The sequence below is a fragment of the Caretta caretta genome, chromosome 20 (assembly GCF_965140235.1).
Source record: "Caretta caretta isolate rCarCar2 chromosome 20, rCarCar1.hap1, whole genome shotgun sequence".
NCBI lineage: Eukaryota > Metazoa > Chordata > Testudines > Cheloniidae > Caretta > Caretta caretta.
In genome coordinates this window covers 8,488,457-8,502,896 of record NC_134225.1, presented here as the reverse complement: position 1 = coordinate 8,502,896, position 14,440 = coordinate 8,488,457, and the positions used below count along the sequence as shown (strand labels likewise).

Below are 14,440 nucleotides of genomic sequence, written 5' to 3'. Positions count from 1 at the left end.
CCTGCATCCAGCCCATAACTTCTGGTTGAGCTAGAGCAGATCTTTCAGCAAGACAGCTCTTTTCCACTGATACTCTCTAGTTAGTTTTTATTTGTGTATCATGCAAATGGTGAAGTTTACAGGAAAAAGACAGTAGGAAGACTAAATTCTGGTCTACATCTAAAACTTAGGTTGACCTAGCTATGTCTCTCTGCGGTATGAAAAATTGACACCTCTGAGATGTAGTAAAGCCAGCCTAACACCCAGTATAGTCACTGCTAAGATGGAAGAATTCTAGCTACCACCTCTGGAGGGGTAGATTTACTATAGCAATGGGAATAGGCCCTCCATCACTGTAGCAACTGACTACACTACAGTGCTACTGTGGCATACCTGAGGTGCTGCTTTTTAGGGCTTTATCTGGCTAATTCCTGTAACACCAGACAATTGACATAACCTAGAGGACAATTAATAAAATGCTAAAAGAAATTAGCGTCTTTCTATCTTCTGCTGAAGCTGAGCTGCAGGTCCTGACAAACAAAGTGTATCTTGACAACCGGGGCCCTGCCACCAGAAATTTATGGTTTAAATGTAGTCCCTGCCTGGAGAGAGGCTTCTCAGATAACCAGAGCCAACACCAGTCAGCTTTTTTCATGATCCACATGTGGAAGGGGACAGGAAAGAAACAGGAATTCTGTTCTGAGAGATGTTATACATTCACCATTCACAATGGTCCAGGGACAGGTTTAATTCATCTCAGCTAAGCTTTATGATTCCCACAGCAACTGTAACTCCCAAGAGGCAGTGTGAGTTAGTAGTTAAAATCAGAGGAGTGGCAGATAGGAAACCTGGGTTCTATTCCTGACCTGCCACTGCTCCTTTTAGTAACCTTTGACAAGTCAGCTTGCCTCCCTGTGCTCTTAATTACTCACCTGTAAAATGGAGATTGGATGCGGGGTTGGTGTATAATACCCACCTTCATAAGGGGCTTTGAGATGAAGAGTGCTATGCAGTGCAAAGTCATCTACTTTACAAGCATAAATTCAACATAAAATACTATCTCTGCCCAAAGGAGCAGCTGTATGAAACTCTTCACGTGCTGGCTTTTGGGGTTATCAATTGCAAACTACAGTGTCCCATTAACTTTTTTTGCAGTGACAAAAATTTATATATTATGGAATGAGTGTAAAAAAAACCCCCTCAGAAGTCTCTCACGAGAGAGATTTGTTAGGTAATTCCTTCTCCTGACACTGAGTGCTAGAGGTCTTGAAGGAGCCATTTTAAAATTCAGTTGGACTCAAACTAATTAAAAGATTTACTCAAAATTTTCAGAAAGTAGATTTCTGTACTCAGGGACAAAGAGTCCTGTGGCACCTTATAGACAGACGTATTGGAGCATGAGCTTTTGTGGGTGAATACCCACTTCGTCGGACACATGACATGCATCTGACGAAGTGGGTATTCACCCACGAAAGCTCATGCTCCAATACGTCTGTTAGTCTACAAGGTGCCACAGGACTCTCCGCCGCTTTTACAGATCCAGACTAACACGGCTACCCCTCTGAAGCTTGTACTCAGGGAGCGAGTGCTGTAAATTGGGGTGGATATGCTGTGTTCTCTATGCATAATCAAGAGGCTTTGTTCCCTATTTAAATGCAACACTCAAATCACTCTTAACTCTGAAGTTGTGACTAGCACCGACATAATGCTGGGTGTGTGTTAGTTACACTTCAAGTTTTTCAAGCTCTAAATATAGGCCTTTAGCTTTCCAGATTAATCCCCTTTTCTGAGATCCCACTGCCCCAGCACACTAGTAATGAGACTATAAAACAGAAAAAAGTAAGCAATATTTAAATCCAAGAGATAGCTTTTAAAGGATTTGCCATACTCTTGCCCGGGTTTCAGAGCAACAAGGCTTATCGCTGGATTTTCCCCACAACCATATAACATAACACACACACTTTGGAGTAAACAAGCTGATCGGGGTTTAAATAAGAAATGGAAGTGCAGGAAACTATTCCATTCAGGCTCCAGTACGGTACTAATCACTGGGGGACCTCAGTGCTTTCCGAGATGGCAAGATATTTCTTTACTGTTTCTTTGACCAAACACAGGAGTCCCATTTTATTTCTGTACTTCATGGGACAGGTTTTGGATAGTTTTTGACACTGTAGCAGCATCAGATGGATGAATCCGACTGGAAGGATTCCGTGCAGTAGCTTCAGTGTTCACATGATTGTAGCAGTAGTTTTCCTTAAGTAAAGCTTAAATGTTATGCCCTAAATGGAGTACACTTTGGAGGGCCCAGAGCATGACAGTCAGGTTGGCTTTGTATTGGGAAGTCAATAGAATGCTATTTTTATGGAGAAAGATTCACACTGGATCACACAGTTACACAGTTCAACTATCATGGCACAAAGTGACAGGTAGATTGGGGTAGGTAATTTTTTCCTGGACTTTGATAAAAGCCAGACAGTTGGCAATGCTCTGAGGCTGACAGGGTGTGATGTGTGCAGTGGTCAAAATTTAGCATGAAACGTTTTCAATTTAGGTACTGGGTCTACATTTCTTCCTAAAGGTAACTGTAATGGCATAACAATTGAGATAGGAATTAACACTAATATTAGCACTACTGGCCCTAATTAATATGCCTGAACTTAGAACATTGGATCAATCACCCTCATTTCTTGTTTGCATTTACAGTACACTCCTGTTTATTGGAATGGCCTGGGGACAGCTGGATTTTGGATAACGGGGTGTTTGAATAAGCAGAAGTGCTATTAACTAACATTGGGCTACTTGAGGGATACTTTTCAGAGTGGTAGCCATGTTAGTCGGTATCAGCAGAAAGAACGAGGAGTACTTGTGGCACCTTAGAGACTAACAAATTTATTTGAGCATAAGCTTTCGTGGGCTAAAGCCCACTTCATCAGAAGCATGCAGTAGAAAATACAGTAGGAATACACACTCACACACACACCATGAAAAAATGGGGGTTGCCATACCAACTCTTAATGAGACCAATCGATTAAGGTGGGCTATTATCAGCAGGAGAAAAAAAAAAAAAAACTTTTGTAGGGATAATCAGGATGGCCCATTTCAAACAGTTGACAAGAAGGTGTGAGTAACAGTAGGGGGAAAATTAGCATGGGGAAATAGGTTTTTAGTTAGTGTAATGACTCATCCACTCCCAGTCTTTATTCAAGCCTAATTTAATGGTGTCCAGTTTGCAGATTAATTCCAGTTCTGCTGTTTCTCATTGGAGTCTGTTTTTGAAGTTTTTTTGTTGAATAATTGCAACTTTTAGGTCTGTAATTGAGTGTCCAGGGAGGGTGAAGTGTTCTCCGACTGGTTTTTGAATGTTATAATTCTTGATGTCTGATTTGTGTCCATTTATTCCTTTACTTAGAGACTGTCCGGTTTGGCCAATGTACATGGCAGAGGGGCATTGCTGGCACATGATGGCATATATCACATTGGTAGATGTGCAGGTGAACAAGCCTCTGATAGTGTGGCTGATGAGATTAGGTCTCATGATGGCGTCCCTTGAATAGATATGTGCACAGAGTTGGCAATGGGCTTTGTTGCAAGGATAGGTTCCTGGGTTAGTGTTTTTGTTTTGTGGTTGCTGGTGAGTATTTGCTTCAGGCTGGGGGGCTATCCGTAAGCGAGGACTGGCCTGTCTCCCAAGATCTGTGAGAGTGAGGGCTCATCCTTCAGGATGGGTTGTAGATCCTTGATGATGCGCTGGAGAGGTTTTAGTTGGGGGCTGAAGGTGACGGCTAGTGGTGTTCTATTACTTTCTTTGTTGGGCCTGTCCTGAAGATGTCATCAATGTAGCGCAAGTAGAGTAGGGGCGTTAGGCTGACTCAGGGGACGAGAGCTGAGGAAGTGTTGTTCTAATGCCCCATCTCTACTTGCGCTACATTGATGACATCATCATCATCTGGACCCATGGAAAAGAAGCCCTTGAGGAATTCCACCATGATTTCGACAATTTCCATCCCACCAACAACCTCAGCCTGGACCAGTCCACACAAGAGATCCACTTCCTGGACACTACAGTGCTAATAAGCAATGGTCACATAAACACCACCCTATACCGGAAACCTATTGACTGCTATATTTACCTACATGCCTCCAGCTTTCATCCAGACCACACCACAGGATCCATTGTCTACAACCAAGCTCTAAGACACAACTGCATTTGCTCCAACCCCTCAGACAGAGACAAACACCTACAAGATCTCTATCAAGCGTTCTTACAATTACAGTACCCACCTGCTGAAGTGAAGAAACAGATTGACCGAGCCAGAAGAGTACCCAGAAGTCACCTAGTACAGGACAGGTCCAACAAAGAAAGTAATAGAATGCCACTAGCTGTCACCTTCAGCCCCCCAACTAAAACCTCTCCAGCGCATCATCAAAGATCTACAACCTATCCTGAAGGACGATCCCTCACTCTCACAGATCTTGGGAGACAGGCCAATCCTCGCTTATGGATAGCCCCCCAGCCTGAAGCAAATACTCACCAGCAACCACACAATAAAAACACTAACCCAGGAACCTATCCTTGCAACAAAGCCCGTTGCCAACTCTGTGTCCACATATCTATTCAAGGGACACCATCATAGGACCTAATCACATCAGCCACACTATCAGAGGCTTGTTCACCTGCACATCTACCAATGTGATATATGCCATCATGTGCCAGCAATGCCCTTCTACCATGTACATTGGCCAAACCGGACAGTCTCTAAGCAAAAGAATAAATGGACACAAATCAGACGTCAAGAATTATAACATTCAAAAACCAGTCGGAGAACACTTCACCCTCCCTGGACACTCAATTACAGACCTAAAAGTTGCAATTATTCAACAAAAAAACTTCAAAAACAGACTCCAATGAGAAACAGCAGAACTGGAATTAATCTGCAAACTGGACACCATTAAATTAGGCTTGAATAAAGACTGGGAGTGGATGAGTCATTACACTAACTAAAAACCTATTTCCCTATGCTAATTTTCCCCCTACTGTTACTCACACCTTCTTGTCAACTGTTTGAAATGGGCCATCCTGATTATCCCTACAAAAATTTTATTTTTTTTCCTCCTGCTGATAATAGCCCACCTTAATCGATTGGCCTCATTAAGAGTTGGTATGGTAACCCCCGCTTTGTTCATGTTCTCTCTCTCTCTCTCTCTCTGTATATATCTATATAATCTATATAGCTTCCTACTGTATTTTCCACTGCATGCATCTGATGAAGTGGGCTTTGTCCCACAAAAGCTTATGCTCAAATAAATTTGTTAGTCTCTAAGGTGCCACAAGTACTCCTTGTTCTTTTTGAGGGACACTGTTTTGGATAACTAGGACTTTTGGATAAGAGGAATTTGTATAATTAGAATTACACTGAAAATCCAAAGTGAAGGTCAGGGTCTCCCATTTTTTAAAATCTCTCTTCATTGAGAGCGATTTGCTACTGAAAGGCTTTTGGAGCGACTTAGCTGACCGAGGCACCTTCCCTTTCCATTCATTTAATTTATTAACAAGAACACTTGTACATTCTGGGAGTAGGGCTAACTTTTAACAAGCTCAACACAGCATTCTAAGTAAACAAACTGCACGTATTAGAAAAGCATCTTCTGCAGTCTTTCATGGAACGTGTGGCTTGAAGCTGCTGAAGTGCCAGCCAAAGACAGTAACATTTCTAAGACACTAAAACTGCTTATGAGCGTATGTAAGAGTTGCACCTAAGCAGTGCATCATAGCACTGTGTCTATGACAAGCCCATGGCTCACATCTTACTAGCAGCCAGTCACAGTCACAAGGCTATATGTATCTATTGTGATTTGACTTGCCAAGCAGAGCTGTGTTTTTCAGATAAATTATCTATATTCATCTTCAAGAATCCTTTTAGACACAGCTAGGGTACGAGGAGCATGCCAGCACACCCTACATTGCATGCTCCTTATTTTAACTAGAGACAGCTAAGGTGACTGCTAAGTTTGGAATTCCAGTGACTGTCCTTTTTTCATCTGTTTCAAGGACTTTGAGAAAGTTGACAGGATATTATTGCAATGGTAGGAGTCAGCAGAGAGTGCTGTCATACACAGCCTTAGAAGTTCCTTTTATCGAGCTTTTAGTCTTTGAAGAAATGTTGTATTATTGTTAGTTTTGTCCTTGGAGAGAAGCTGTGGCAGATAGGAGCGCTTCTCGGTTTTATTCTCTGCAGTTGGAGTGAATTCTTGGGACAGAGAAGCTTCCTGGGAACTGGGCTGGGATTTCTGGAAGAGGGGATTGCCTGCATGCTGTATGTGACTGCCTCTGCTCCAGAACTGGTGTGCATGGGTAGATAAAGCAAGGCACACCTAGGACAGACCCAGACTCTGCATCAGTAGTTTCTCTTCCACTGGGAAGCAGTCTTGCAAGGTCCAGAGTTCTGTCACCATTCAGCAGAAGGGCTACCCACAGATGGGTGTTGGAAGACTCAGACTCTCAAACTTTAAGGCCAGAAAGGACCATCACGATCATCTAGTCCAGTGTTTAGTTTTTTTTCATTTGTAGACCCCTAAAAAATTTCAAATGGAGGTGCAGACCCCTTTGGAAATCTTAGACAGTCTGTGGACCCCCCCGAGGTCCATGGATCACAGGTTGAAAACTACTGATCTAGTCTGACTTGCACGTTGCAGGCCACAGAACCTCCTCCATCCACTCCTGTAATAGACCCGTAACCTCTGGTTGAGTTACTGAAGTCCTCAATTCTTGATTTAAAGATTTCAAGTTCAAATCCACCATTTACTCTAGTTCAAACCAGCAAGTAACCTGTGCCCCAAGCAGAGGAAGGAGAAAACCTCACTGGGCAACAGCACTGATATACTCTGCTTCTGTATCCAGGAACCCGACAGAAGTAGCCAGGCAGGCTACCCTGGTCTCTGTTTAAGGCACTGGATGGAGATTTGGGAGGTTTTGGGTTCCATTCCAGGCTTTGCTATAGACTCCATGCAAGCCCTTGGAGGAGTCACTTATAGGGTGACCAGACAGCAAATGTGAAAAGTCAGGATGGGAAGTGGGGGGTAATAGGAGCCTATATAAGACAAAGCCCCAAATATCGGGACTGTCCCTATAAAATCGGGACATCTGGTCACCCTCGTCACTTAGCGCCTCTGCACCTCAATTTCCCTAACTGTAAAACAGGCATACTAATCCTTCCCAATATGAAAGGTATGTCACAAGGATAAATTAATGTTTGCAAGGTGCTCAGACGCTGCAGCAGTGGGAGCCATTTTGCTACAGGGAGACACAGACAGATCCTGCCACTTTTTGGACTGCACTTCGGAACAGGAGATTATATGTGTTGAGATTTGTAGGGCAGCCAGTGGTTCCCTACAGCCAGAATTCTGGAATTAAGATCGGAATAGACTGCTCTGGTGAATGTTCTCTAGCCCTTTCTGATGTTAAAGGGAGCTGTAGTTCTAGATTAATGCACCCACAGTTTCAGACAGACATTTTTTAAAAACAGGACATTGGGTTTCTGTCACTTGCATCCACTAATCTGGGTCAGTTTACCAGCAACCAGTTTTGTTTGGGGTGGCTGATAGTTACTTTGAACACTTACCTGTCCCTCAGAGTTATGTTAGACTCCGGGAGAGTACAGCAGATGGGGCAAATGCACATCTTCTCAGGCCACGGACTCTACTCACACCTGAGTGCTAGTAGAATTAATAAATAACTGGAAGCCACTGAACTGGTCCCAGTGGCGTCAACTTTGCCATTTCTCCCTCCTACCCAAGTTCTGCAGAGTGAGGAAAAAACTGGGCCAACTCTCATTCCAGGTTTCTAGGTTTAGTGACAGAAACCTAATTCCATGCAGGAGATTAGTCCTTCTAATAATAATAAAAAAAAAATCCTTCCCTTTCAAATACAGGTGACCGCTCCTAAGTGGTAAGACGTGGGTCTCTCCACAGGAGCTTTCAAGGTTGTGCTGTGTGAGAAGAGAAAGGCAGGTTCTTTTGTCTATTGCTCCACCACCACAGATCTATTTGCCTGCTCAAAAGCCAGTGTTAGGTTTCATTGGCACAGCTCAAGCTTCAGTTTGTCGCAAGACACAGGGATAACAATGTATGGATGGAGATTAATAACAAGGGGCCCAATTCTGCCACCTTTATTCATGCTGAGTAGAACCTTGCTCTGCAAATTGTCCCCTCCTTCGAATTCTACTCAGTGTAAGGATGGCAGGATCTGGCCTTAGATTAGCAGTAAATACACTTTCCAGCTTGCAAGGTAAGTTCAGGACTTGCTTACCGTCTCGGAAGGACTGCATGGACTCGTCTCCCCACGCAGGTGGGAACGGGGATAAAGGAGACCTTGGAATGCTGCATTCGGACATGGGGGTCATGCTTTTTCGGTATCCAAACCCGTGCATCTCCCTCTCTCGGTTTGGGGATGAAGGCTCTGTTCCTACTGCAGACTGCAGCATAGGGTGTTGGGATGAATTGGCCAGCAGCTCCTTTAAGATGTTAATTGGGGAGATGGTGAGCTCCCAGTTGGTGATACCGAAGTCCCTCAGGTGGGCTCTGGCATGGCTGGACAGACCGGCACGTGTATCAAAACCAGCCCCACAGAACTCGCATCGCATTAAACTGAAAGTACTTGGGTCAAAGTTGGCAACTGCGAAAAGAAGGACAATTTGTCAGCATCATCCAGGAGCAGCTAACCAATATTAAAAGCACCTAACAAATATTTCCAGACGTGGGAAGCCCGAGGGAGGACTTTACTGCACATAACATGGTAAAAGCCACAGGCAGGTGGTAATGCCAAAAGAGAAAAGCTTAACCAGATGAAAAAGCCATGAATGGATGTTGTATTGTGACAAGACACTCCAAGATTCAGGCCAGCTACCATAATATACATACCCATCCTCAGTGGGAGGAATTAAAAAAAAAAAAAGTTAAAAAAAGTTAAAAAAAAAAAGTAAATAACAATAAATTGAGTACATACTACCTTTTTTCTTCTTCTTTTGGAAGGAAAATTTTTGCTCAATAGCTTTCACTTCTTCTGCTGAGATGAAATGACGGACATTGTAGCTCACACCCACCCTGTTCAGGTGTCCCCGCACATGGTTGGCTAGGCCAATTCCATTGTGAAACCTGTCAGGACAATATGGACATTTCCTCTCTTCGTTCTTCAGCATGGGCGAGTCTGTATCCAAGAGGTCATCTAGCTCTAGGGAACCCTCTAGAGGGGAGTCCAGCAAGAGAATATCTAAGGGGAGGGATTCGTCCATCATGAACTCCCTGGAAGGAGCTGCTATTTTCTTCTTGTACAGCTTCCCCTTTGGCCGCTTTGTCTTCTGGGGATGAAGGTTCATCTCCTCTAGAAGGACAACAGGGACCATCTTCCGTAACTGATGCTGCTGTTCTTCCGATGCTATAGAAGAGTCTGTTGCTTTCAATGTGTCTCTGAAAGTTCTCTTGAGGGCCAAAGCAGACTGAGGAATAGCAAAGGGTTTGAAGCGTCTATTCTCAGTCAAATCTATTTCGGTGGTTAAAGAAATTTCCTCTTCCATGCTCCCAACATCATTTGCCAATGCCCATTTGTGCCTGAGCTCCTCCAGCTCCCCCGGGTGACTCCTGAAATTGTCCCCGTCACTCTCATGGTGGTGTACTGTGCTTTTTTTTTTCATTTGCTGTAGGGCAAACTGAGAATAAACTTTTGCTGAGGTAAGGGTGGACAGCCCTAAGTTTTTGTGCAGGGCACCATACGGGGCTGCTTTCCTGGTGTGAAACCCTGATGTCTGGAAGTCCTTTTTATTAGTCCCATTGCTTTTATTGAGTCTCTGGTGACCCATGGCAAAGTTCTGGACAGATTCATAATGGGATGTGCTTTCTCGGTGAGGCTGGGGAAACAGTCTCTCGGCTTTGCCAAAATAATCCGTCTCTGAAAATCGGCCTGGCCTAGCGGGGCTGTAGGCATCCCTGCTAGTTCCGGGCTGATTAGAGTCCTCTTCAAAAGTCTCTGTGTCCCAGGGAAGATGGGAATGGGCATATTTCATGTGTTCCTTTAGGATATTTTCATTGGGAGCGGGGAAGCTGCAGAGCATGCAGGTGCTGAGTCCTTTACTGCTGCTGTGTGGCTGCACCTGCAGAGGGGTGTGTTTGTTTGGTTTGAAGTGTTTGTAGATGTTGTGTACTGGGCTGTCATGCATTTCTCCACTGCCAACTCTGCCAAAGAGATTCACATTCTTCATGCCTTGGTCCTTCCTCTCCTTGACATGCATCTTGGCATGCTGGACGAAGATCTTAGAGGAGTTGGTTCCAAAAACACACTTGGGGCACTGCAGCCGGGCTTCTCGACCTTCGTCTGCAAACTCATTGAGCTTCTGGATTTCTTCAATGATTTTCTCCCTGGACTCCTGATGAAGCCTCTTGTGCTGCTCCAGAGAGCCAAGGTCCCCAAATGCCCATCCGCATTCATTACAGGAGAACTGACACTGACCCCCAACTGCATCTCTGTCTTGGTCCTGCCCTGGTCCCCGGTTATGCTGAAGCATATGATCCATCAAGTGTTCCTTTTTCTTAAAGTAAATGCTGCATTCAATGCATGTGTACACGGTGGGATCCTCCTCCTGGCCAAGCTCGTCCTTTCCATGCTCCTCTAGCAAGACACTGCACACATATGGCCTCATCTCTATGTCATAGGAGCTGCAGGGAGTCGGTTCTAGAGACATCAGTGGGATTCGTTCCACAGAGTCTTCAGCGTTTACGGTCCAGGACTGTTTGCTGACAGCAAGATCTGCATTTATCTGGAGGCTTGGCTTTTGCAATGTCCACTCTGCAGCATTAAGAGAACTCAAGTCACTCAAACTGGCCTCCATTGCCAGCCCTGTCCTGTGGGAGGATACGCTCTCCACAGTTTTTGACTTGCTCAAGACAGGGTTTAGCGTTTTTCTGAATACCGGCAGAGTCAATGGACAAGGCACTTCATGCACGGCCTGTCCCCTGGTGGATAAGTTAGTTGCTACATCTGTTGGCTTGTTTATGTCTTTATAGTGAGGACTCAGACTCTCATTGTGCCCAGAAATCCAGTCAAACCTCTGAATGCTCTTCTTTTTTTGATTTAAGTGCTCTTTGCTGAAGGCGTCAAGTTGCTTTGGTTCATTTTTATGATATTTTTCCTCTCCACTAACAGACCGTACTCCAGGACAAGGGATGGAAGTTTCTGCTGTAGCATTGTGAGTGTTCAAGTCCTCAGAGTTGCTCTCCAGTTGATCAGTGTCCATCTGCACAGTATTTACAATCTTGGACTCCACTGTAAACGTGGACTCCATTGAGCATGAAGGATTTACACACTGCATTTCCTTTAAGCCTGCTGAGTCCTTCAAACCAGAGAGTCTTTCTAAAGTGCTTTCTTCTCTCAAGTCACCTCCTCTTGTCTCCAGAGTGGAACAATCCCATGATGTGCTGCCAGACACAGTCATGCTTCTTAGCTCTGCTGAACCCCTGGAATCTGCTCTGTAAAACCCTTTCTTGAGTTCTACATGTTCTTCATTCCTGGTGCTGCAAATAATTTTTGACATTTATTAGCTGGTTAAAGGACATGAACCAACACTTCTGTTTACATAAAACACATCACTTCATTTTCATAGTTTTTAAAGTCAGAAGGGACTATTAGATCATCTAGTCTGAGCTCCTGCATAATAAATGCCAGAGAACGTCACCAGGCTTCCTCAGTATGTAGCCCATTTAAAATTAACAAGGCTGATCTGTTAATCATAGAATCATAGAATATCAGGGTTGGAAGGGACCCCAGAAGGTCATCTAGTCCAACCCCCTGCTCAAAGCAGGACCAATCCCCAACTAAATCATCCCAGCCAGGGCTTTGTCAAGCCTGACCTTAAAAACTTCAAAGGAAGGAGATTCCACCACCTCCCTAGGTAACGCATTCCAGTGTTTCACCACCCTCCTAGTGAAAAAGGTTTTCCTAATATCCAACCTAAACCACCCCCACTGCAACTTGAGACCATTACTCCTCGTTCTGTCATCTGCTACCACAGAGAACGGTCTAGATCCCTCCTCTTTGGAACCCCCTTTCAGGCAGTTGAAAGCAGCTATCAAATCCCCCCCTCACTCTTCTCTTCCGTAGACTAAACAACCCCAGTTCCCTCAGCCTCTCCTCATAAGTCATGTGTTCCAGTCCCCTAATCATTTTTGTTGCCCTCCGCTGGACGTTTTCCAGTTTTTCCACATCCTTCTTGTAGTGTGGGGCCCAAAACTGGACATAGTACTCCAGATGAGGCCTCACCAATGTCAAATAGAGGGAAACGATCACGTCCCTCGATCTGCTGGCAATGTCCCTACTTATACATCCCAAAATGCCATTGGCCATCTTGGCAACAACGGCACACTGTTGACTCATATCCAGCTTCTCGTCCACTGTAACCCCTAGGTCCTTTTCTGCAGAACTGCTGCCTAGCCATTCGGTCCCCAGTCTGTAGCGGTGCATGGGATTCTTCCGTCCTAACTGCAGGACTCTGATATATACTCAAATATACGAAGGATGGAAAGGACCTATTAGGCTGCCTATTCCACTTTCTCCTTCCCCCTCCCAATGCCATGTGCAAGATGAATCTCTTTTGCATATCCTCAAGAACTTGGTCCAGTTTTGTTTCAAAGACTCCTATAGTGTTAGCAGCTTCCCTAGAGAGGCTGACCCACATATTAGAAGTGACCCTGTTAGAAAGGGTTTCCTGAAGTCCAGCTGAACGTTTCCATCATCACTTCCTGGATTCCTGCCTCAACCCACTGAAACAAAATATTTCCTTTCGCCTCTCAAAAATCCACCCCATCCTCTGCAGAGACCTTTGGGACAGAGTCTCCTAGACAGTTCTATCCCTCTTTCTACCAAGCTGACCATGGATATTTGCTGCTGTGGGAAGACGGATATTTTATTGTGAGGCCAAACAGGAACCAGTGAGGCTTTCATAGAGCTTAATGGACAGTGCAGACATGGCCCCTAGCACTCTGCCTTTTGGATCCATAAATTCCTTGGTTAGAAGGGACCATTATGATCATCTTGTCTGACAGCCTGTGTAACACAGGCCAGATAACTGCCCCGCAATAATTCCTAGAACAGAGCTTTTAGAAAAACATCCAATCTTGATTTCAAAATGGTCAATGATGGAGAATCCACCAAGATCCTTGGTAAGTTGTTCCAGTCATTAATTACTCTCCCTGTTAAAAATTTACATCTTATTTCCAGTCTAAAGTAGTCTAGCTTCAACTGCCAGCCATTGGATCATGCTTCAACCTTTCTCTGCTAGATTGAAGGGCCCATTATTGTTCCCTATGTAGGTACTTACAGACTAATAAAATCACCCTTTAACCTTCTCTGAGTCCAGAGATAGGAGCCTGGGGGCTCCTCACCAGTGGCTTGTTCAGAGGAAAGTTCTACTAGCTGGCAGCTCTCTAGAGGAAGTGTGAGAAATTAGGATCCATTTTGCTCCTCTTTATTATTTTTTGTTTCTCCAGCTTCAATATTCTGTACAGGGGCCACAAGCCAAGGGGGGCAGGAGCAGCAGGCCAGCTTACAGAGAAGTCCTTGGCTAATTCCATCCTCTCACACCTTGGCGGGGCCTCAAAGTAGAGAGAATACGCCCTAAAAAGGTTCCTCCCCACACCTACTCTTTCTACACTGGGGCACAGAATAGGACAGTGCTAACCGCCTGCAAGGATCCTGAGGGCTGCATCTCATCTGCAGTAAGTGGAGCAGGGCACTGCTGCTAAGGCAATTGCAGTCTTGTGGGGAGCCATTACAATCTCCATCATTCACAGACGATCCCTATGGATCCAGTTTTGAAAGGGTCGAAGGCTTTTTATTGCCAACGTGGCTGCTGGTAGGAAGGGGAAGGAGAGGGGCAGATGCCCAAAGGGACTAGGATTCGAGAAGCAGTGCCTATAGGTCAGCTATGGCTAAAATTTCAACCCTTGGGGCAGAGGTAGTGCAGAAATCTAAAAAGAGGTGCCTGTGGACACCACATGAGGGCAGCTGCGGATCAGATTGGACTCCTTTTCCCCTCTCTGCCAGTGACCAGCTGCTGAACTGCTCTGAGCCACTCCTACTCCCTCTGCAAATACAAGAATAATTATTCTACCCACTTTACAAAGTGCTTGGAGATCTATGGATGAAAAAAAGCTAGGCAAGCGTCTTTATTAAAATGGAGGTGCAGATGGTGGACACCAAGGTCCCAGCAGGTTTTGACTGAGAAAGAGCATTGCATGCTGAGAGTGATATTTCTGATGGCAGCTATCAGAGGTACCGCTTCACAGACCATTGGGTTTAGCACAGACAGTGCAAAAGGCAGCACACTGACAGCCATACAGACTCCAGGCCTCTGTATAGCCAGCGAGCAAGGTAAGATTCCGCCACACACCGGCTTCTGCCAATATACCTTATTCCTGG

General features: G+C 44.8%; 1 protein-coding gene across 11 annotated transcripts in view; it reads right to left on the bottom strand.

The window, feature by feature from the left end:
* The window catches only part of WIZ (WIZ zinc finger), a 158,150-nt gene that overhangs the window by 48,038 nt on the left and 95,672 nt on the right, over positions 1-14,440 (bottom strand). For 7 of the 11 annotated variants that reach the window (XM_075121638.1, XM_075121642.1, XM_048834216.2 and 4 more), the window contains 2 exons: positions 8,981-11,538; positions 8,285-8,650 (listed from right to left, as the gene is read on the bottom strand). The exons of 2 other annotated variants lie outside the window; for them this stretch is intronic. In XM_075121638.1, the coding sequence (XP_074977739.1) occupies positions 8,285-8,650; positions 8,981-11,538 (2,924 nt within the window). The remainder of the gene's footprint in view (positions 1-8,284; positions 8,651-8,980; positions 11,539-14,440) is intronic. 2 more of the 11 variants (XM_075121640.1, XM_075121644.1) reach the window with 1 other exon arrangement.